Source organism: Neovison vison, chromosome 14 (assembly GCF_020171115.1).
Source record: "Neovison vison isolate M4711 chromosome 14, ASM_NN_V1, whole genome shotgun sequence".
In the NCBI taxonomy this organism is placed as follows: Eukaryota; Metazoa; Chordata; class Mammalia; order Carnivora; family Mustelidae; genus Neogale; species Neogale vison.
The window spans coordinates 16,710,127-16,735,582 of NC_058104.1; the positions used below are offsets into that span (position 1 = coordinate 16,710,127).

Here is a 25,456-nt window from a genome sequence, read left to right on the forward strand (position 1 = left end):
AAATTAAACGTAGCAGACACACTTAAATGTTTTCCAGGTTAGGGGTAAGTTTCACATCCTAAGTCCTCAGGTCCTTTGTCGTATTCAGTAAAATCCAGCCGAATCGCATTTTAAACAGATTCATCCTTGCAGATGTTGCCTTTCGAGGAGACGGAGTGGTGCCTTCAGGGGGAACCAATGTACAGCCGTGGGCCAGAGCTCATCTGCGCCGTCTGTGTGCTTACTCGCCTCTGGGCAGTACCTCCTTTTTCATTCATTCCTGACAGCCACACTGGAACCTGACGCAGATTCCAGTAACCAGAATCTCTAAGAATTCTGCATGTGTCTCCCATAAATAACAAATAATTTAAGGGAAAAAGAGGTCAGTACACCTGTGGAAAGGAAGTTAGAGTGTCAGCCTCAGGAGCTGTTGATGGGAAGACCAGCTGGGTTCCAGCGCCTTGTTTGGACTGTAACACTAGTATAAGAAGGACGGCAGCACAGCTAACATGGGTAACGGCTACATTTATTTTATACCAAAAAAGTTATGTGCAACAAATAAACATTCTTACATATTTACATTTGGTTTTTTTTTTAACCAGTTAGCAAAACTGTCCTAAATCTCTGATAAAGAATATTTCTATCTATAGTAAAGGGGGACGTCTGCCCAGTGAACTCCACTTTAAATGAGTGTTTGTTCTGGAGCTTAAAGCATGAGTAATAAATATTTTTGATGGAACATACTATACAGATCAGACACCTAATACTTAGGCCATGCTTAATACAGTTTTATAACAAAACATTTTACCTTTTCTGGGCTCATTTTTGGGGGAAAAAATTAACCAAGTAGCCTGGATTCCCACCCCTGCCCCTCCTATTTTATTGAAGGGGAGAGTTCTCACAGATTAGGAATCATAAGTGCTGCCTAAAATGTCTGAATAGAAATGTTCCACCAATGCTTGCATGTTGGGGGAAAATACAGGAGGACAAAGGTTGCATGTTAGGTATTCCTTCCCAAATAGGTTACCAAAAATGATAGTGGATTTCTTGTTGGCGTTTGTCTAACACGAATTTTCAAGACAAGATTTGTCACCTTTCACTCATGTCAAGTGTTGGTTCCAATTGCAGTTCACAAGTAGTCACTGAAGATAACTGCACTTCTGATAATCTTATAAATGAAATACAAGCAAAGTAAACCCAAGAAATGGTTTTAATTTCACTGGAGTCTTGGTCCCTATATCCCACTGAGTAGGGTCCAAAGATCTCTTGTACCAAACGACAGATCTTCGTCTCTGTATGAAAATAGTCAATGCTTTCAACATCTTTAAAAGTAACAGATTTAGAGTGAGGTGACATACATCAAGTAGAAGTAATTCCTGGCACACAGCTGGTTAAACCTGAGTTATTTCACCAGTTTACCTTCGTGGAAAGCACCTAGCTGCAGTGAAAAACAATGAAATCCTCCAAACCACCTAGATTGCCTAGAATTTGTCATCTAACCCCAGTTTCTCTTATTTCTTCAAATGATACGATTGCCAAGTAAGTAAGGGGCTTCATTTGTTATAACAGATTCCCCAAATCAAGAAGCGTGGAATTACTGCAAAGCCCAGAAATCCAATCCCCACCCCCCACCCGCCCAAATTTGTTCTTGTTTTAAATATTGAGTCTAAAATAGTCCTAATAGGCCTCGTAGTTTATAGCATGGTGTTTTCTCCTTCGGGTGGAAGAGAGGATGGAGAAGGGAGCGTAAATGCTTCCATTGGGGGCCTGTTGCTTACAGAGATGCTGGCATTATGATGCTATTATTTGAGGCAGCACACTGTCATCGCTCAGTGAGAAAAAGGGTATGAATTCTACTGGGGTCATAGGAACGTTGCAGAAATTTTTGTACGACTAAAACAGTGGTGTTTTCCCCAAGGCTTATTAGGAAAACAAAGGAAAACCTGGAAGGGTCTGGCTGAACATTTTTACATTTTATCATATGAGAGTTCAAGACATTTGCAAGAATGCTGCATCAAGACAAGCTTTAACTATACTCTGCTGATTGATACAAAATATGATGAAAAACCATTTTAAATTGGGACACGAGGAACTTATTTAGGACAACCAGTGTTATATATACCACAGAAGTCTTCACTGTTAACCATTTCCACTCTAGCTTAGAAGACAGAACCGTGAGCTGCGTGGCAGGACTGGAAGCACTCTACAGAGATGACCTCTGGACATCATGACTGGACAAGGTCTTCAGGGCTAGGACTTGTTTCTCCATAGACACCAGACATCCAATTCAATGCTTTCTGGAGTTCATTCACTACAGAAACAAGAACAATACATACCTAATAAAACAGGCATTGGAATATTCACATTTATGGGAAAACACAAGCCTGGAAATCCGAGTTTGGCTTTTACAAAACTGGGTAAAACTGGTTGAAAGTTCATTACAATTCAGATGTTACACCTGCCTTGGGCCAGAAAGATACACTGCATCAATTAGGACAGTTAGGCGGAAACTGCTGAACAGCTGCTGACTCCACACATTATGGGTTACAGAGCAGAACCTGTCCCCTCCCTTCAAAAAAGAAGGCTCATTCGTGAAAGCACTCAAAAGTTACCGGTCTGTTTTTAACATAATGATGAGACTAACTGGAAGCAAAAACATTGCTACTACTTCTCCATCTAAGGAATAAAATGATCATACAGAACCTTTCTAGAGAATAATGCAGGTTTTCTACTTCATGGTAAGAGGAAGGAAGGACACTTCTGCCCAAGTTCAACACACAAAATATTTGGTTTGAGGTTTAAGACAGAAGGCACTTTTAACATTCTGATGGTGTTAATCATAGAAGCATACTGTCCCAATTTCATTTGTGTTTATTCACATCACCTTTAAAATCTAGGCATTTGCGTAGTTTCTAGAAAGAGCAGTGACACCGTTAGTGTACTTCACCTTCAGATGTTTCTACCTGCACTACTCCCAATGGAGCAAACTCAGAAGCGTGTCAGCCCTAAGATTTACCAATCTAATACTGACTCTAAAACAATTAAGTCAGACATCCAATTAGTGCAGGATGAAATGGGAAATACCACAGGGTGACCCAAGAGTGATCCTACTCTGGAGCAACGGGGCTTCTATGGGCTATTTCAAGGTCCTAATACTGTTTGGTTGGCTGGCACCAATGTGAAGGGAAAACTTCTGCATGACAATTCAGCTACGGTAAGAGGCTTTACCTAGAAATGCCATATCAATGTTTCCAGCTTTTCTCCAAAGAATTCTACCCACTTCCCCATCTTTAGTGTCCTGAAGACTTTGGATGTGAAGGTCTGGTCACAGGACTCATTTTGTAAGGTTATAATTGATCCAGTTTTATGACTAGACACAAGCTTGACTTGAATGTCCAAATTTAGCTTCTTCCTTTCCAAGGAAGGAGATGAAAGGGAACCAACTACCCTATGATTTTGCTGTCAGTACTCCTCACAAGATGCTCCGTGCAGACTTACTATTTTCACTATTTCTTCAGTCAACATTGGGCTGACAATTGTTCATCGCTACACTTCAACTAAACTGTACAGTAAGTTCTGCAGGGATGGATCCAATATTTCTACCTTTATTTACAAATATCACATAAATGGATTCTAGTTGAATCTACATGTTTAAATCCATCGGCTAAAAACATATTACATATTGTAAACATGGCAATATTTAATACAGTATCTATTCTAAAATATTTTCATGTCATGATCACATTTGTTATACCTGAAATTGAATTTATACACGTTAGAGAATTACTAGCAATGGTCGCTCACTTTACAATCAAGGGCAGGGGGCTAGGGCTATATTTTATTATTTCGGAAATATCTTCAAAGTAAAGTTAAAGCTTGTCTTTGATTGGCTCGGCATATCCTTTTTTCTTTTCTTTTTTTTTGTATCCATATTCAAAATGAAGATTGACACAGAAAATAGCTGGGACCCCTTCTAATTTACAGGATTTTTAAAAATCAGTTTGAGATTCTTAAGGGAGAGTGTCTGTTGTGAAGAATTAAAAAAACAAAACAAAACAAAACTGCTGCAAAAGAACCCTAATGGGAAAGGGGGCTCGGCGGCCAGTTCGGAGTTTGTCTGTCTGCGGTCAGTCCTGCTTAGGCTGCAGCTGCCGCTTCCAGGCCTCATTCAAGTAGACCAGTCGCTTGTAGTTGATGATGAGAAGAACGAAGTTCAGCACGTACGTGACGACACAGATGAGGCAGAACTCCTTCAGCACAAAGTACAGGATGTAGGCCAGGTACAGGGAGCCCACCACGGACACGATGGAGGACGTCATTAGGACTAAAGCTGCCACTGCGCTTGCGGTCATGCCTGCAAGGGGAGAGACACGGCTCAGTCAGGCCTTGACGACGGAGAAAGTCTCTGAGTCAAAAGCAAGCCTTCTGCGACCTGCTGCAGTGCTGGAATGCTGATTTTACTGAACATGTGATGGGATTGGGGAGCGAAAACGACTGGTCTGGTGAGACTCTGCACACAGCACCAGTCTTACAGCCGCCGTGTTTCTCACTTGTCAGCATTCTAGGCGAAGTATCATGACTTGGACCGTGAACGGGCCTTAGTTTAGCCCTGCCAAGAGCACATGCAGGCTCCGAGTCCACAGTCTGCCTGAAGCTCACCTGCGAAATCGGCAGCCCCGTCGCTGCGGCCCCTAGCAGAGAAAGGAACGTGAGGACCACAACTTCTCTCCCAAGCAGAACACGCTGCCCCTGGCCTTTGCACTGCAGGCTTTGCATCTGTGGGCACTAAAACCTGGCTTCCTGTGTTTAGGTCAAATTTTTAAAAAAATCTGTTAATGTTTAGGTCAAATTTTTCAAAAACCATACAAAGATGATTGTACCAATATGCTGCTAAAGAAGGAAAAACTGGCAATAAACATTTCAGAAAGGGCTTGGGCTAGGAGGTAACAAGCCATGTTTGGCCAGTTGGTCACATGTGGGTCAAACCAGACCAAGAAAAAAGGTGGTTCTGTGCACTGAACTGGGGCTCTCTGATGCTGTCTGACATCTTCATGTGTTCTGTTCTGTAATTTCCTGCAGCCAACGGTCGTGGGAACATGAGCATTTATTCCCAGGGACAGAGGAGACAGCGGTGTATTAAGCTACCATCCCTCCCAACAACTAATGGACAAGGAGAACAGAAACAGAAAGAAATGATCAGTGGTAGGAGGCTGGAAGAGGTTAATGAAGGAGCTGAAATCCCACTGCCTGCTGACCAGAAGCTGCCTGTGGGCTCAGAGCGCAAAGGCCGGCCTTGCCCCCAGGCCTGGTCGTGCTAGAGTGTGACCCTTCATAAGGCTCTTCACGGCTAACGTACTGCCGGATTCCTGATGCCGGGGACTGGCCAATCTGACTGGCCCCCGCTCTTGCACCTACAGACTGACCAACCGAGGCGCGCTCACTCGTATGTAACATTTAGGACAGACTGAGTAGCTCAACAGACAGCAAAGCCTACACCGTTTTTTCTGTCTGGCCCTTTACTAGTTATTTAAACCTTCCAAAATTAATGCTGTCACCTTAATTTTACCAAGAGAGTTGGTTTCAACATGAGGGACAAGTTACTTACTTTCTCACCTCCTAATACCGATGTATGAATTAAAAGAGCTATTGGGCGGGCGCCCAGCTGCTCAGCCAGTAAAGCGTGGGACTCTTGATCTCAAGGTCCGGAGCTCAAGCCCCACATTGGGCCTAGAGCTTACTTGATGAATGAATGAACCAATGACCGAATGAATGAGCTAAAAGGTATAAAGCACTTCGAATGCTCCATAAACAATGGCTATTAGTTAAATACCATTTTGTACCCAACCTGTCCTGATGTGATGTAGCTGGTGGCTTGGGATACAATTCAGTGGAATTTACAACGGGCTGTGCCTCTAAATAATGAAGGTCCCATCAAGGAGTGGAACATTCTGCAGCTGGGAAGAAGAGTAAAGACACTCATGGATTGGTGTGGAAATACCACCACGATGGATTAGTGGAGCAGAAAAGAAAAAGGAGTATGTAGAACATTATGTACAGCATCTTTTACATTTGAGAGAGGAGAAAATGGAGATGACAGGTTTGTGTCTTCTTGCACAAGCCTAAAGGAAGTACAGCAACAACACGCAGCTGCCAGCTGGGGTTTGAAAGGCTACGAAGTGGGCAGAGGGGGCAACGGTCAAGGGCAGGCTTTTCACCGGATGGCATTTTACATGTTTGTACTTTTGGACTCGTGGAAGTATTACCTATGAAAAATTAGGTTGAAAATGCTGTATCTCAAACAACTTAGAAGAAGGGAGTGAAAATGACGTGCTCTGGAAAATCGTGTTGGAGGGGTCCGCGTCTGCCTTCCGTGTGCCTGACATTATAAATGCTTCATGTGAACACACAGAATGCGAACAGAAAAAAACACATAGGATACACACGATTTAAAAAACATATATATAAGGAAATTCAGAAATTAAATATGACAAATGGAAATTTGTTCCATCTCTATCTCCAAAAATTAACAAAGTCAAAAGTGTTTCTTATGCTATTTTAATTTTGGCCTATACGTTATATTCTTCTTTAGAAATCCAAATGAACAAATAAATGGAATAAAAAATAAAAGTCTCATCCGGGCCCCCAACCACTGACCCTTTTTATATGCATTCCTATGCATATATATAAACATAGAACTTCTCTCATATCTGTTATACTACAATTTGCTTATTTCACCAAACTATGTCTTGATCTTTCCAGAATATTCATGTAAGACCTACTTTTTCCTTTAATGGCTACATAGTATTTTCTAGTACAGGTGTAACCTAATTTATTCAACCATTACATTTTGCTAAGCTACTTCCAGTCTTTTGCTATTTTATACTGCTATGAATATCCTTGTGCATATTTTTATATTTCTATAGGATATGGAACTGGGTAAACCTGATAGAAGTATTCAGAAAAATTTAGATTCACAATTTCCCTCATAAGAAATCAACCTCAACTAGGCAGGAGAGCACTGCAGACGTAGCAGGTAATGGGGTAAAATATTAACGATGGAAACCAAAGGTCAAAATTGGCTGGATTTAACTCTGAAAGTATAAAACACTGTACAATCAAAATTCACCAAACTAGCACAAAAAGGACAAAGAATAGATAAAATGTAACAAATATGAAAACAGACTATTATCAGAACCCCAACAACAAAAGTGACAATGCCAGAAAAATTAAAATAAAATGATGGGGATTTGCAACTATTAAATTAGAAATTTTATAGAAAGCACTTGTAAAAAATGGAGATGGATGAAGACAGACAATTGAGGGAAAAGTGGTTTGGTAATACGTATTAAAGTCCATTAAATACTTTGTGTGTTTTGGCTCATTCGCCCAAGGTTTGGAAATTTATTTTGCAGAACTAATTCAAACAGGGAGGTGTGTGTGAGGGGCACTTTAAACAAAGTTGATCAGCACAGTGTTATTTAGAACACAAGAAACTTGAAACCTTGATGTCAACAATAACAAACACCAGAGAGGATACAGCATGGCAGAGTTCACATAGAGTGAAGTGGAAAGAGCAGAAGACAATGGACACAGCAGGTGTGTAAAGGTGATGAGTTACGTCTAGTGCTTGCAGTAATGCTCTCTCGGGGTGTGACATGTTTCAGGAATCTGCACAGTATATCAACTAATAAACAAGTTTCTGGGGGAGACTGGAAGAGTAAGTTCCCTAAATGAGGATGGTTTTTCCGGACATTATGGGATGCTGCTGTCCTTGATTAAAGACCAACAGATACCAAATTCAGCGTTAGCATCATCAAAGTCTCAGTGAACCAAATTTTCACAGCAGAAAAGTGTGCTGCAAACTAGCGGTTCTATCATTAACATGCTTTTATGTAATATAAAGACATTTCAGGGCAAAGACACAAAGTACTAAAGGGAATATAACAAAACAAACTTATTTTTGTATTGCTGTATAAATACTTACCAAGTAATAACTGTAGTATATAAAATATAAGTCCAAAGACACTGTTTGGCTGGTTTAATACACCATCCTTTCCAAAAATGGAACCCAAAAGACCAAATCCTCGACCCCATCTGTAAAATAAGGAAAACCAGTAACCCCATTTTGAGTCTTCCTATTTTAAAAAATGTAAAATTGTCTGAGAATGCCATGCCGATATACCCATCTGAATCTCTAAGTTGCCTATTTCTACATATTCTCTTATCCAAAAGGTAGGATGGAAGTGTGTTTTTTCGGATGGCATTAGTACTTGCAGAGGAAGGGCTCCATCAATTTAAGCCAGTCCCTTCGCAGCAGCACCACTGACATTTTGGGCTGAAGAACTCTTTGCACGTGGGGGCTGTTCAGTGCATTACTGGGTGTTAGCAGCAGCATCCCGGGGCTCTCCCCACGAGGTGCCAGTAGTATTCTCCCACCAGGTGGACAAGCGAAATGTCTCCAGCCATTGCCAGATGTCCCCAGAGGCAGGGGGGCAAAATCTCCCTCAAATGAAAGCTGCTGACTTAAGTTTCCTTATTTCTTCATTCAAAGTATGTGGCGCGCAGGGGCACCTGGATGGCTGAGTCGGTTAAGCATACGACTCTTGGTTTTGGCTCAGGTCATGATCTGGGTCGTGGGATCAAGCCCTGCATCGGGCTCCACACTCAGCACAGAGTCTGCTTGGAATTCTCTGCCCACAAATAAGTAAATAAATAAATGAATAAATAAAATCACAAAGTATGAGGACCGAATGTTGCTTCCTAACAAATTTCACCAGGCTATGCAACAGGAAACATATCTTAGGAACATATTTGTAAACACAGAACAGTATCAGAAACTACGGGTCCTTTCTAGAATCATACCTCAAGACTAAAAAACCTGATACACAATTTGCTCTGTCACTTTTTATCTGCAGTTTAACTTCAAATTTCACACTTAATATTTTCAGAATCATATTTTCCTGTTTTTAAGAAAGATTATTTCTGATTTAATAAAATTTGACTCAAATATCAAACTAACATTTACTTTGGATGAAAACCTTTGAAGATAACTTTAACTCTGAACGAGAAAGCTTTTCGAAAATAAGAAAGAAAACAGCAGTCATGGTTTCAAGTCCGTAGCAAAGCACTGAATGAAACCTGAACTTTGCTTTGGAATACAAACTACCTGAAAACAAGGAAAAGTAAGTAATTCTTTATTTGTCACACGAGCTTAATAGTGTCCAAGAAAGGGTGAAACCCCTTCATAATGATATTGGGAGGGAAGAGCGACCCTGATTTTACAAGCAAGTGAGAGCCCTGAGGATTTTTATCATCCAGAGTCATCCACCTGCACATTCTGGTGCGCATTCTAGGTGCAGGTCACGGGCCAGGTGCTGGGGTACCGGAGTGAACAAGTCGGAGAAGGTGATTCCCTTGTGGGGCTTTGATTCCATTTGGGGAGGAGAAGCAGTGAGCACAGAAACACGTGACAAAGTCTCCTTCAGAAACGGATGAAACTACTAACAGACCTGCAGGAAAAGTGAGGGCAGAGTCATTCCAGACCAGAACTGGTAATTCTAAAAATTTAGAAACGCACACAATCATCTTGGGGTCTCATTAAAATCCAGGTTTTCTTTTAGCAGGTCTGTGGTAGGACCAAGACTGCGTTTCCAAACCAAACCCAATGCTCCCAGCTCGTGCTTCTGGCGGAGGACCTCACTCTGGAAGGGAAGGGGTGGAGGGAGCTACTCTGGTAGACGATCGGGGACGGCCTTTTTCAGGAACCACGTTTTGAACTAGATCCTGTACGATGAAAGGCAGCCAGTCTCTTGAGGAATGGCAAGTGCAGAGGCCTTGTGGCAGGGAAGAGCTGTTCGTGTCCAAGAAGTGTGCGAGAAGGCCTCAAGGCTGACAGTGATGAGGGAAGAGCGGCGAGAGAATGAGGCACCCAATCATTTACAGCATTTATGGCCTTTTGCAGGCCATGATAAAGAGTCCGAATTCTATTCTAATCGCAATGGGAAGACATTCGGTGGCTTTTAAATAGGAGACTAATACAAGCTTATTTATGATCACTCTTAACTATTGTGTAAGAAACAAACACAGGAGGGCCCAAGCAACAGGAAGAAACTATGCAATCAGACTTCTCAGCTCTGCCCATCTGAAGTAGTAATTCAAATGTAAATCACCACCTTTGGCAATGGAAATAATTCAGCATGCCGCCCAAATCATCACGGGCAAACAGAATTTTTATATATTCCAAGCACTGGTCTGTGTCTAATTATTTACACAGGATCATGTTGGTATTTTCCTTGAAAACAATGCAGAAACCCACAGAATATATCATTTTATCAAAGTAATACATGCATACGGTTTAAAAATCAAATAATACCGAAAGTCTTACAAAATAGACTTCCCATGCTCCCGCCCTCTCTACACACAGTTCTGACTCCCCAGAGACAACCACTATGCTCTTTAAACCTTTTTCCCTATTTAATTCCACATTTTTAAAAGATTTTATTTGTTATTTGAGAGAGAGAGCAAGAGAAAGAAAGCACAACCAGGAGGAGAGGGGTAGATGGAGAGGGAGAAGCAGACTCCTCGCTTAGCAGGGAGCCTGATGCGGGGCTCAATCCCAGGACCCTGGGATCATGACCTGAGCCGAAGACAGACACTTAACCTGAGTCACCCAGGCGCCCATTAATTCCACATTTTTTTTTTTTAAAGATTTTATTTATTTATTTGACAGACAGAGATCACAAGTAGGCAGAGAGGCAGACAGAGAGAGACAGGAGGAAGCAGGCTCCCTGCTGAGCAGAGAGCCCCATGTGGGACTCGATCCCAGGACCCTGAGATCATGACCTGAGCCGAAGGCAGCGGCTTAACCCACTGAGCCACCCAGGCGCCCCTAATTCCACATTTTTAAATAATATGCTTACGTGGCTATTTCTTGATTTTTGAATTTTTTTAAAATTTTAATTCAATTTAGTTAACATATAGTGTATTATTAGTTTCAGGGGTGATTTCTAAATTCTACTATCTTATGTTTTTCTAATATGGTAGACTAGAATGTCACTTTAAAAAAACACTGTGGGAGCACCTGGGTGGCTCAGTGAGTTGAACCTCTGCCTTCAGCTCGGGTCATGATCTTGGGGTTCTGGGATCGGCCCCAAGTCGGGCTGTCTGCTGATGTGGGGGCCTGCTTCCCCCTCTGCCTGCCTCTCTGCCTACTTGTGATCTCTCTCACTCTGTCAAATAAATAAAATCTTTAACAAAACAAAACATTGTGGGGTAACCCTTTGGGTCCCCTCCCTCCTTGGGAGCTTTGTATTATCACTTGGCTACTGCTCACTAAACCTTGCTTTGCTGCCCCAAAACAAACAAACACCACCACTGTGGAGAGCTTTAAATGTATATACACAAAGTTAACAGAACAGTGTAATAACCTCATGCAGCTGTCGCCCAGCTGCGAAACCGAAACCGCACCTTCCCTGTTTCATTTCCACGTCTACCCAACTTACCACTCGAAGATCAATTTGTTACTCTTTAAGGCAAAATTTACATACATTTAATGCACAAATATTAACTCTTCTGTAATTCTGATGAGTGGAACACCTGAATTGTCCTGGTGGACTAATTCTGGAATACTTACCCACTGGTGTGAAAGGACAATTTAAGTACCTTTCCTAAACATCGAATGAATGAACACTCCAAAACCATGAGTGCTCCCATCTCCCCAAGTACATTGTTAGATCCTCATGAACCCACACTCTTCTTCACCTTTAGCATCAAATACTGGGATAGCGAGGCTTCCAGTAAGGAACCCAACTTCAAAACCCAAGTTACATCTTGGGTCTCCTGGATCACGGCACTATTTTCCTTAGGTCACATTCAAAGTTATAAAATACAATTACCATCCTAACGTTTACAACCGCACAGAACAATCACTTAATTCCTCAGTGAATATAAGTAATAACATTTAATAAACCTTGATAAACTTGATGTTAAAACTGTCACCAAGCCAAGTCACAAGTGAGGTAGACTGGATTTACGTAAGATTATCTTCCTTGGAAAGGGGACGAAAAACAGATTTTCATAAATGACACTATACTTTAAAACTCCTAAGGGTGCTGTAATTTAAAAACCTTAGTGAATTTTTTTTCAAGATGGGACATTTGAAAATACTGTAGTTTTCCCCTACTTCTAAAAGCTATACTATATGAAACATATTTTATACACTAACTTTATTCCTGGCTCTATCTTAGTTTCTAACCATTTTTTCCTTGTTCTGTCTATACTCACAATTCTATTATATTACTTATCCCAGAGCTGCCCCAAGTAATTTATGGAAGGAATGGGATATTAACCAATTGAGCCAAAAGAAAAAAATTTTTAATGATGATTTTTGTTGGTCATTTTTTAAAGTTTTTTTTTTTTTGTTTGTTTGTTTTAAATTCCAGTATAGTTAACATACAGTGGGATACTGGTTTCTGGTGGACAATACAGGGATCGACAATTCTGTACATCACTCAGTGCTCACATAAGCACACTCTTTACTCCTACACTTCACTCACCCACCTCCCCTCCGGTAACCATCAGTTTGCTCCTTATAATTAAGAGTCTGGGTCTTGATTTGTTTTTCTCCCTCTTTCTCCCTTTTGCCCATATGTTTTGCTTCTTAAATTCCATGTATGAGAGAAATCATATGGTATTTGTCTTTCTCTGACTTATTCTGCTGAGACTGTACTCTCTAGTTCCATCCATGTTGTTATAAATGGCAAAATTTCATTCTTTTTTATGGCTGAGCAATAGTCCATTGTATATATATACCACGTCTTCTTTATCTAGTCATGTATGGTTTGGGCTATTTCCATAATTTGGTTATTGTAAAATAATGCTCTTATAAACATTGAGGTGCATGTATCCCTTTAAATTAGTGTTTTGTGTTCTTTTTTTAAAAAGAATTTATTTGACTGAGAGAGAGGGAGAAGCAGGCTCCCTGGTGAGCAGGGAACCTGATGTGGGGCCCAATCCCAGGCCTCTGAGATCATGACCTGAGCCGAAGGCAGACACTTAACTGACTGAGCCACCCGGACCCTGTGTTTTCATAGTCTTTGGCTAAATACCCAGTAGTGTGATTGCTGGATCACAGAATAGTACTTTTTTTTTTTTTTTAAGATTTTTAGGGGTGCTAGGTGGCTCAGTTACGTATCTGCCTTCGGCTCAGGTCATGATCCTGGGGTCCTGGGATTGAGCCCCATGTCGAGGCCCATGCTCAGCCGGGAGACTGTTTCTCCCTCTGTCCTTCCCTCTGCTCAAAATAAATAAAATCTTTTTAAACATAAAGATTTTTAAGATTTGTTTTTAAAGAGTGTGCACTTTCGTGAGTGGGGGAAGGAGCAGAGGAAGCAGACTGTGTGCTGAGTGCAGAGCCAGGTGCAGGGCTGGATCCCACGACCCCAGGATCATAACCTGAGCTGAAACCAAGAGTCGGATGCTCAACCTAGTGAGACACGGAGGGGCCCCAGGGTAGCTCTATTTTTAACTTTTCGAGGAACCTCCATACTGTTTTCCACAGAGGCTACACCAGTTTGCATTCCCAGCAGCAGTGCAAGAGGGTTCCCTTTTCCCCGCATCCTCACCAAAAGTTGTTTCTCGTGTTGTTTGTTTTAGCCGTTCTGACAGGTCTCATTGTAGTTCTGATTTGCATCTCCCTGATGAGTCCTGATGTTGAGCATCCTCTCTGTGACTGTTTGCCATCTGAATGCCTTCTTTGGAGAAATGTCTTCCGCCCAGTTTTCACTTGGATTATTTGTTCCGTGACTGTTGAATTTTACAAGTTCATTATCCATTCTGGACACCAAGCATTCTTGGGATACATAATTGGCAATATCTTCTCTCCTTCTGTAGGTTGTCTTTTAGTTTTGTTGACTGCTTTGCTTTTTATTTGCATGAAGGCCAAATAGTTCATTTTTTGCTTTTATTTCCCTTGCCCCAGGAGACATAATGTAGAAAAATGTTGCTACAGCTAATGTCAGAGAAATTACTACCTGTGGTCTCTTCTAAGGTTATGGTTTCAGGTCTTACATTTGGGTCTTTAACCATTTTTAACTGATTTTTATTAATGTAGGTGTTAGAAAGTGGTCCAGTTTTGGGGCGCCTGGGTGGCTCAATTTTTAAGCGTCTGCCTTTGGCTCAGGTCATGATCCCAGTGTCCTGGGATCAAGAACCACATCAGGCTCCCTGCTCAGGGGGAAGCCTGCTTCTCCCTCTCCCACTCCCCCTGCTTGTGTTCCCTCTCTCGCTAGGTCTCTCTCTGCAAATAAATAAATAAAATCTTGGGGGAAAAAAAATGAAAAACAAAGTGGTCCAGTTTCATTCTTTTGCAGGTAGCTGTCCAGTTTTCCCAACACCATTTGTTGAGGAAACTTTTCCCCATTTTATGTTCTTTTTTCCTTTGTCAAAAACTGACCCGTGTAATTGTGGGTTTATTTCTGGGTTTTCTATTCTGTTCTGTTGATCTGTGTGTCTAATCTAGTACCATACTGTTTTGGTTACTACAGCTTCATATTATAACTTGAAGTCTGGAATTGTGATAGCTCCTGTTTTTTCTTTTTCAAGATTGCTTTATCTATTTGGGGTCTTTTGTGGTTCCATACAAATTTTAGGATTTTTTAAAAAAAGATTTTTTACTTGAGAGAGAGCACGAGTAGGGAAGTGGGGGAAAGGGGGGAAAGGGACAAAGAATCCCAGATTCCCTGCTGAGCGTGGAGCCCAATGTGGAGCTCAATTTCACGACCTTGAGATCACGACCTGAGCTGAAACCAAGCACTGGGATGCTAAACTGACTGAGCCTCCCAGGCGCCCCTAGGATTGTCTGTTCTATTTCTGGGTATCTTGACAGGGACTGCATTAAATCTGTAGAATGCTTTGGGTAGTATAGACATTGTAACAATATTTAGTCTTCCAGTCCATAAGCATTGAATGTATTTCCATCTCTTTGTGTCCTCTTTCATTTCTTTCATCAGTGTTTTACAGTTTTCAAAGTACAGGTCATTCACCTCTTTGGTTAGGTTTATTCCTATGTATCTTATTTTTGGTGCAACTGTAAATGGGACTGATTCTTTCATTTCTCTTTCTGCTGCTTCATTATTGGTGTATAGAAATGTGACAGCTTTGTGTACATTGATTTTGTATCCTGCAACTTTACTGAATTTGTGTATCATTTCTAGCATATTTTGTTGGAATTTTTCAGGTTTTCTCTATATAGTATCATGTCATCTGCAAATAGTGGAAGTTTTACCTCTTCCTTTCTGATAACGGATGCCTTTTTTTTTCCTTTTTCTTGTCTGATTGCTGGGACTTCCAGCACTATGCTGAAAAGGTGGTGCTAGTGGACATCCCTGTCGTGTTCCTGATCGCAAAGCCTCAAGTTTTTCTCCACTGAGGCTGATAATAGCTGTGGGCTTTTCAGAGATGGCTTCTACTTCACTGAGGTATGTTCCCTCTAGACCTACTTTGTTGAGAGTTTATATCATGAATGGATGATGTAAGGAAATATTTTCTTAAAGTACTATTTATATAGATGTTCATTTTGCTTCAGACATTAATGAAATGATTATGCAGAGGAGAATTTCTTTCATCTTTGATTCTAAGAAAGGTTCATTTTTGACCCAAATAATGACATCCTTGAATATTTTGTATTTGGGGGCATAAACAACAAGCACCACTTTCCTATGGTATGAATGAGAAATCACTCAAAAGTTTCTAAACACTCCTATTTTTGCCAGAAACAACAAATACGAGTCAATAGTTTTCTAACTCTCATAGGTCGCTGAGGATAAATCTAAGACATTATTTGCCTCTTCCACCCATTCCCTCCTAAGTGTCTAAGGAAGTTTTCCAAAGGCTACAGGTGTGACATGTAATAATGCAACAGACTGAAATGCAAGGGTTGATATGAGAACCCAACCGTCTTCAATTCAACAGACATTAAAGAGATCTGTGGCAAGAGAAACAATGCCGTTCAATTCACTACTGTATGTGTGTGCACGTGTGCTTGTTTGGGGAAAGCTACTTTTTATAAAACTATTTTGTTAACATATAATGGGGTTTACTATTACTTTTAAGTGAATGATTTAAATAACATAAGTAATTTTGTAGTTTTTAATTTCTAGTACAGTAAATACCAAAGATGTAACACACACAAATACAAACTTGGGGTTCTCAATAACTATTAAAGTATAAGGGAGTCCTGAAATCAAGTTGTTTGAAAATCATTCTTTCAACCAATTTTCCAGTAAAATACATCACAGTTCAGACAAAATTTTTAAAAATTGGGGTGCAGTAAAGTAGGAGGAACTTAAAAAAATAATTAAATAACGTGCATTTTAGTACATTGTATTTTTAAAAGATTTCATGGCCATAACATTAGAAAAAAGTAAAATAATAAATGGTGGTAAGGATATGGAGATTTTGGAATCCTTGTACATTGCTGGTGGGTAAAACGATGCAGCCCCTGTGGAAAGCAATTTGGCGGTCCCTCAAAAAGTTAAACACAGAACTACCATACAAGCTAGCAATTCCACTCCTAAGTACAGATTCCAAAGATCTGAAAACAGGTATTCAAGCAAGTACAAGTACTTGTTCAAAGCAGCATTAGTCCCAACGGCCGAAAGGTGGAGACAATTCAATGTCCATCAACTGACGGCAAACAAAACATGGCATGTGCCTACAGTGGAACATTACTCATTGGTAAAAAGGAATGAAGCACGACACGTGCTATAATGTGGCTGAACCTCAAAAACACTGTGCTCAGTGGAATAAGCCAAACACAAAAGGTCACATATTGTATCAATCTAGAATAGGCAAAGCCACAGAGACAGAAAATAGGCTAGTGGTTGCCAGGGGTTAGGGAGGGAGCAGTGAGGAGTGACAGCTTAATGCATCCAGTATCTCCCTTGCGGGTGATGAAAATGCTTCAAGGGGCACCTGGGTGGCTGAGTCAGTTAAGTGTCTGACTCTTGATTTAGGCTCAAGTCATGATCTCAGGGTTCTGGGATTGAGCCCTGTGTCTGGCTCCACACCCAGTGGGGAGTCGGCTTCTCTTCCTCTTCCTCCACCCTTCCCCCAACTCATGCTCTCTTAAAAAAAAAAAAAAAAAAAAGAACAGAAAATGCTTTGGAACCGGATAGAGGTGACCGCTGCACAGCACTGCAAGTGTACTGAATGGGCTGAACGTACACTTTAAAATGGTTGATTTTAAACAGATTTCACCTCAGTTAAAAAGAAGATTTGTGGGGGCGCCTGGGTGGTCCAGTTGGTTAAGTGTCCGCCTTCGGCTCAGGTCACGATCCCAGGGTGTTAGGATCGAGTCCCGTATGGGGCTCCTTGCTCAGTGGGGAGCCTGCTGCTCCCTCTGCCTGCTGCTCCCCCTGCCTGTGCTCTCTCTGTGTCTGTCTGACAAATAAATAAATAAAATCTTAAAAAGAAAAGAAAAGAAAAAGAACAAATTATTTTCAGGAAGAAAATAAATACCACAAATATCAACAGTTTCTTTCGAGTTTAATAAGGGTACTTTATTCCCCCTTCTACTTTGTTGTATTTTGTAAATTTTCTTTAATGACCAAATACTACTTTTATGACAGCAGCCAAAAAAGATGCTATATCAAGTTCATTAATCACATTTAAATTGATGACAAACTTTAATGTCATTCCAACTTCACTCTCTCCCACTCAACCAGATTTAAATTTTACTGCAATTTCTTTCCTCGTGGAATAAATACAAGACCCTAATATAATGACTAAAACATTCAGGAAAACAAAATTAATAAGAAAGGAACTAAATTAACAGTATGAGTCTCCCTGATATTCCTTACTCTGGGGGAGAATCTGTTGAGATGCTGGCTTGTACATACCACTTATACATATTCCTTTCACTTAAAAATATTTATGGGGGCACCTGGGTGGCTCAGTGGGTTAAAGCCTCTGCCTTCAGCTCAGGTCATGATCCCAGGGTCCTGGGATCGAGCCTCACATCCGGCTCTCTGCTCAGTGGGGAGCCTGCTTCTCCCTCTCTCCCTCTGCCTGACTCTCTGCCTACTTGTGATCTCTATCTGTCAAATAAATAAATAAAATCTTAAAAAAAATATTTATGATCTCTGACTACTTGCTTATGAACAATTTTTTCCTTTTCTTTCTTAGATTTAAATTCATGTGTAAGTGAAAGGAATATCCATAAAATATATTTTGCCTGTAATTCTCTAATTCTATTAAAAAAATTTTTTTAAAGATTGACTGACTTGAAAGAGAGGTGGAGAGAGCACTCATGCAAGCTGGGGGGCGCAGAGGGAGTGGGAGACGATTCGACTCCCTGTTGAGCAGGGAGGCCAACAGGTGCACAATCTCAGGGCCCTGAGATCATGACCTGAGCCAAAATCAAGAGTCAGACACTTAACTGACTGAGCCACGCTGGCGCCTCAATAATTTTCTCATTTTAGGTTGTATGAGCATTTTTGTAATGGCCTACTGGCATAAAAAATCTATTCAAACATTTAAAACTGCATTGTGAGCCTCTGCCTTCGGCTCGGGTCATGACCCCAGGGTCCTGGGATCGAGCTCCGAGTTGGGCTCTCTGCTCAGCGGGGAGCCTGTTTTCCCCCTCTCTCTGCCTGCCTCTCTGCCTACTTGTGATCTCTGTCAAATAAATAAATAAAAATCTTTAAAATTGCATTGTGTTTGATGGTTCTAAAACATCAGAGAAGTCCATTTTATTGAAAACAAACAAACCAATCTAAATAAGCGGGAACAAACAGAAATAAAAATTCAGTTGGTTTCCAAAAGATTTTGGATGCGTTAGGCACCAGATATGACAAAAAGTTTGATACATTCAAGAAAAATACTAAGGATGTAATTTCTACAAAGGAAAGGTCTACCCACTGTGGACCAGCTTCCTGTCAGATAACCCAAAGCCCCCGTGCTGGGAGTGTGGGCTCTGGAGTCAGACAAACTTGATTCTGTCATTAACAGGCTGTGTGACTTTGGGTAAGTCACTTAACCTTGGACTCTGAAGCCCCTCCTTTGTAAAATGGAGATGATTAGGTACTCAATTCATGGTACTGCTGTGGGAAATAAGTGTGTTAAGAATAATTCTATAGTGGCTTCAGATGTCCCTCAACAAATGAATGGATAAAGAAGATAGCACGTGCGCGCACACACACGCACACACAGCAGAATACTACTCAGCCATCAAAAGGATGAAGTCGGGGCGCCCGGGTGGCTCAGTGGGTTAAAGCCTCTGCCTTCGGCTCAGGTCATGATCCCAGGGTCCTGGGATCGAGCCCCACATCGGACTCTCTGCTCAGCGGGGATCCTGCTTCTCCCTCTCTCTCTGCCTGCCTCTCTGCCTACTTGTGATCTCTGTTTGTCAAATAAATACATAAAATCTTAAAAAAAAAAGGATGAAGTCCTACCATTTACATCAATGTGGATGGAAATGGAGGATATTGCGCGGAGTGAAGTCAGTCAATTAGAGAAAGATAATTACCATATGATTTCACTCATATGTGGAATATAAGAAACAGTGCAGAGGATCATAAGGGAAGGGAGGAAAACTAAATGGGAAGGAATTAGGGTGACAAACCATGAGAGACTCAGCTCTAGGAAATTGAGGGTTATTGGAGGGGAGGTGGGTGGGGGATGGGGTAACTGGTGACGGTCATTAAGGAGGGCATGTGATGTGATGAACACTGGGTGTTCTATGCAACTGATGATTAGATGAACTCTACATCTGAAACTAATGACGTACCATATGTTGGTTAACTGAATTTAAATTAAAAAGAAAGAAAATGGAAAAATTACCTGGTGGCTTAATGTCAAAAAATATAAGTAGATATGTATACACAAAACATTCTGCTCTCTAGCATTGTATCTTCTAGGCCCAGTGGTTTTGATATAGCATGCCTTTATATAAAGCTTTCTTTTTCTTCCACAAACACTGGCATGCTTTATTAAAACATTTTACATTTGATCTTAAACATTTGGTTTGATATTTTATGGATATACTGTAATTAATGGTGGAGATCACTGCTGGTGAACATCAGGCTATTTCTACTCCTCACGATTATACAACATTAAACAGATACATCATGCAAAGCGTTGGTCTGTATGTTACATTATTTCCAGAACATAAACTAAAAAGAAAGAAGTGACTTAAGTAGCATAAGCATCTTAAAAATTATTGTTGTTTTTGGCGGGGGGGGGGTGGGAGGTTGGGGTACCAGGTGGTGGGTATTATAGAGGGCACGGCTTGCATGGAGCACTGGGTGTGGTGAAAAAATAATGAATACTGCTTTTCTGAAAATAAATAAATTGGAAAAAAATTATTATTGTTTTTTACGATTTTATTCATTTGACAGAGCGAGAGAGGGACCACAAATGGGCGGAGTGGGAGAAGCAGGCTCTGCTGAGAAGAGAGCCAGACACGGCCCTCGATCCCAGGACCCTTCGACCATGACCCAAGCCAAAGGCAGGCACTCAGCTTACTGAGCCACCCAGATGTCCCTCTTAAAAATTACTGTATTATAGGAAGCAACCTCTTCGACCTCAGCTGCAGCAACATCTTCCTAGGAACATCGCCAAACAAGAGAAGCAAGGGCAAAAATGCACTGTTGGGATTTCATCAAGATCAAAAGCTTTTGCACAGCAAAGGAAACAGTTAACAAAACCAAAAGACAACTGACAGAATGGGAGAAGATATTTGCAAACGACATATCAGATAAAGGGCTAGTGTCCAAAATCTATAAAGAACTTATCCAACTCAACACCCAAAGAACAAATAATCCAATCAAGAAATGGGCAGAGGACATGAACAGACATCTCTGCAAAGAAGACATCCAGATGGCCAACAGACACATGAAAAAGTGCTCCACATCACTTGGCGTCAGGGAAATACAAATCAAAACCACAATGAGATACCACCTCACAGCAGTCAGAATGGCTAAAATTAATAATTCAAGAAATGACAGATGCTGGCGAGGATGCGAAGAAAGGGGAGCCTCCTATACTGTTGGTGGGAAGGCAAGCTGGTGCAACCACTCTAGAAAACAGCATGGAGGTTCCTCAAACTGTTGAAAATAGAACTACCCTATAACCCAGCAATTGCACTACTGGGTATTTACCCTAAAGATACAAACGTAGTGATCCGAAGGGGCACATGCACCCGAATGTTTATAGCAGCAATGTCCACAATAGCTAAACTATAGAAAGAGCCTAGATGTCCATCAACAGATGAATGGATAAAGAAGATGTGGTATATATACACAATGGAATACTATGCAGCCATCAAAAGAAATGAAATCTTGCCATTTGCGACAACATGGATGGAACTAGAGGGTATTATGCTTAGCAAAATAAGTCAATCGGAGAAAGACAACTATCATATGATCTCCCTGATATGAGGAAGTGGGGATGCAACATGGGGGGGTTAAGGGGGTAGGAGAAGAATAAATGAAACAAGATGGGATTGGGAGGGAGACAAACCATAAGTGACTCTTAATCTCACAAAACAAACTGAGGGTTGCTGGGGGAAGGGGGGGTAGGGAGGGGGGGTGGGGTTATGGACATTGGGGAGGGTATGTGCTATGGTGAGTGCTGTGAAGTGTATAAACCTGGCGATTCACAGACCTGTACTCCTGGGGATAAAAATACATTATATGTTTATAAAAAAAATTACTGTACTATGGTGCAAGAAGTTGTATTCAATTTTATGCCGACTTATACCTCCAGCATCAGCGCTGAAATGTTTTTTTTTTTTTAAAGGTTTTATTTATTTATTTGACAGAGAGAGATCACAAGCAGGCAGAGAGGCAGGCAGAGAGAGAGGAGGAAGCAGGCTCCCTGCTGAGCAGAGAGCCCGATGCAGGCCTCGATCCTAGGACCCTGAGATCATGACCTGAGCCGAAGGCAGCGGCTTAACCCACTGAGCCACCCAGGCGCCCCTGAAATGTCTTTTTTAATAATAGCTACAACAGAACAAATGGTAAACATGCTTTTACAAAGTTAAATAGAAAAATATATTCCCAAGTTTAAATTCCTTTTTTAATTGCTTATTTATATATCGGAAATCATTTGCTTTTTTCTTTGGTATTTAAATTTTATAGTAAGTGTGCCATTATCCTGTTTTTATCATTATACAATTTAAGAACAGTAATTTAAAATTTTTCTTTATATACCCACACACAGATATTTGAATTACATTCCTCAAATTTACACATGGAGAGACCTCCCTTTTAGCAGTACCTCCTGCCTCCTGACCCACTCCTTTACTCATCCCTTGCTGGGCCAGTAGCAAACTTACTCGACTGATCAGTTTCCAACAAGGCACTGAGCATCTGTGGATAAGACCTTCTGGATTCCTTCCTTGGCATTTATCCACCTGAACAAAGATGCATTCAAGACTAAACTTTTTTTAAAAAAATGTGGTTTAAAAAAAACCACATAACATAAAATTTACCAATCTAACCTTTTTTAGTGTACAGGTCAGGAATGTTGAATATGTTTGCATTGTTGTGAAACAGATCTCCGGAACCTCTTCACCTTGCAAACCGAAACACTATCAAACAACTCTGCTTTTCTCTCTGCCCCCGTCCCTGGCAACCACACTTTCATTCTGTTTCTATGTGTCTGACCACTCTACTTTAGGAGAACCATACGGTATCTCTCTTTATGGCTTCTTTCACTTAGCATCTTGAAAGGTTCATATATGTCGGGGCACGTGACAGGATTTCCTCCCTTTTTAATAAAAAGCTGGCTAATATGCCATTTTATGCACACACCATGTTTTGTTCATCTACTCACTGGCGCTGGTTGCTTGCACTTCTTGGCACATAAAGCTTTTTGCTGTATATATTTTTTCTGTTGCCCCAAACAACTGCCATGTTCTGGTAATTTTTTACCCAATCCTGTGATAGGAGCAAGCACCCTCAACAGAAATTTCAGAAAAAACCCAACATCAAGATAAGTCAAAGATGAAGGGCTAGAAGGTCCTCCCCTATCACTTTGTCGTGAGATCAAACAGCCGGTTCACGGGCGGTGATGCCCTGGGCGAAGGTGAAGAAGTAATATATATTTCTCGTGTTCTAAACTCATGGGTTATGATACAGCATCAATTTAGTAAGAACTTTTTGGAGAAAAAAGTTACCATATAAATATGTACATTGATCCAGATGGTAAAGTTAAGTAACAATGGACACAAAAATCACAGAAATAAAGAAGTTAATATTTGGTTCTATAAAATCTTTCTCAAAGTTTCTTTTGTGGAAATGACCAGCTCGTACCAGGAAAGTGCCTCATTCTCAGGCCACTGTGGACAGTAGATGTTAAATAAAACTTTAAATGTTTTCAAGAAGAAAGGTCTATTTTTTCACATCAGCTCAAGAACCCAAAAGGGTCATAACCACTTAAAAGGAAAAATGGATCCTGGAAAGTGCACACAAGTGGAGAAATACTTGTGTTGGGCCTAGCATGGTAGCTGGTAATGCTCTATGTTCAAAAAATACTTGTGACTATAAAAATTTCTGAGGAACTTCGTGTTAAGACCTGTATACTCAATTTGATAATATTTTTTCTTTTCATGATACTAAATTTTGTTGAAGTTATACATACTTATTTTTCAAAGCCAGATATTACTATAAGACTTAGCACAACACCTCCAAGTTCTCTGATCTTGGAGTCACCCTCCTCAGAGGTGAGCACTTTCAACCCATTTTTGTGGGGTTTTTTGGTATTTATTTTACATAAATTCTTCATCATTTTCAGACTGGATCATTGGCTGCAGCAGGTCACGGAGAAATACAGTCCGTACCACGGTTGGCCTCGGGCTGCTGTCTGGGCCTGCTGCACAGCCGCCCTCCTGATTTCCAGTCTCTTCTCTACACCAAACATTCTGTTTCCTAGATTTAGTATCTTCTTTTCCCCCTTGCTGACCCACTTGGTTTTGGAGAAACAATCTTCTAACAGGTTCCTTGAGAAAATACAGACTGGAGGTAACACTTCTGAGATACTGAGAGTCTAAACATCTCTTTCTTCTACCCTCACTGGATGGGCAGTTTTGCGGGTATATAATTATGAATTAAAAATAGCTTCCCCTCAGAATTTTTAAAGTCAGTGTCCTTGAAAATTTAATACAACTCTGACCCTTGAATATGACCTGTTTTCGTTCCATTATGAGGCTTTAAGCAACTTTAATACTATTGTCAGATTTCATTTATACTGAAGTTAGTTAACATAGAGTGTGTTAGTAGTTTCAGAGGTAGAATTCGATGACTTACTAGTTGGAGAGAACACCCAGTGCTCATTCCATCCCGTGCCCTCCTTAATGCCTGTCACCCAGTTACCCCATCCCCCATCCACCACCTTTCCAGCAACCTTCAGTTTGTCCCCTATAGTTAAGAGTCTTTTATGGTTTGCCTTCCTTTCTGTTTTTCTTATTTTCTTCCTTCCCTTATGTTCATGAGCTTTGTTTCTTACATTCTACATATGAGTGAGATCACATGGTATTTGTCTTTCTCTGACTGACTTATTTCACTTAGTGTAATTCCCTCCAGTTCCATCCATGTGGTTGCAAACAGCAAGTGTTCATTCTTTTTGATGGGTGAGTGAATATTCCATTGTATGTATATGTGTGTGTATTCACACACACACACACACACCCCCCACATCTTCTTTATCCATTCATTTATCAATAGATATCGGGGCTCCTTCTGTAATTTGGCTGTTTGGGATGCTGCTACTATAAACATTAGGATGCATGTACCCCTTCCAATCACTGTTTGTATCCTTAGGATAAATACCCAGTCGTGTAATTTCTGGGTCATGGGATAGTCATCTCCCCGGAGCACCTGCCAAGGGGCCGCCGGCGCGGGGATGGGCGCGAAACCCCAGCCCGAGCCCGGGAAGGGCCCCTGACTCCGAGCGCGACCCCGACTCCGAGCCGGACCCCGACTCCGAGCGCGACCCCGACTCCGAGCGCGGCCCCGACTCCGAGCGCGACCCCGACTCCGAGCCGGATCCCGACTCCGAGCGCGACCCCGACTCCGAGCCGGATCCCGACTCCGAGCGCGACCCCGACTCCGAGCGCGACCCCGACTCCGAGCGCGGCCCCGACTCCGAGCGCGACCCCGACTCCGAGCCGGATCTCGACTCCGAGCGCGACCCCGACTCCGAGCGCAGCCCCGACTCCGAGCGCGACCCCGACTCCGAGCGAACGCGGGCCCCTGGGTCGGCCCGCGCTGCGCATGCGCGGACGGACCCGCCGCGAGTCCGAGAACCGACCCCCGCGCGGCCCAGGCGCCGGACACGGGCGACCCCGCAGCCACCACCCGCGGCGGGGACAGAACCCGCAGTCGCACCGAGGTCACTGCGGGACGAAAAGGAACATTCGCCGGGAGACTCTTAATGGGACCCAAAGTCTGACAACCTGATATTCAAAATCCATCGA

General features: G+C 41.6%; 1 protein-coding gene across 1 annotated transcript in view; it reads right to left on the reverse strand.

Annotated features, from left to right (window-relative positions):
- Positions 1-484: 484 nt before the first annotated feature.
- Positions 485-25,456, reverse strand: part of VKORC1L1 (vitamin K epoxide reductase complex subunit 1 like 1) — a 62,981-nt gene continuing 38,009 nt past the window's right edge. Inside the window, exons 2-3 of the mRNA XM_044233876.1 lie at positions 7,964-8,073; positions 485-4,333 (exon numbers count right to left, since the gene is read on the reverse strand). Coding sequence (XP_044089811.1) covers positions 4,107-4,333; positions 7,964-8,073 — 337 coding nt within the window. The 3' untranslated portion in view covers positions 485-4,106. The remainder of the gene's footprint in view (positions 4,334-7,963; positions 8,074-25,456) is intronic.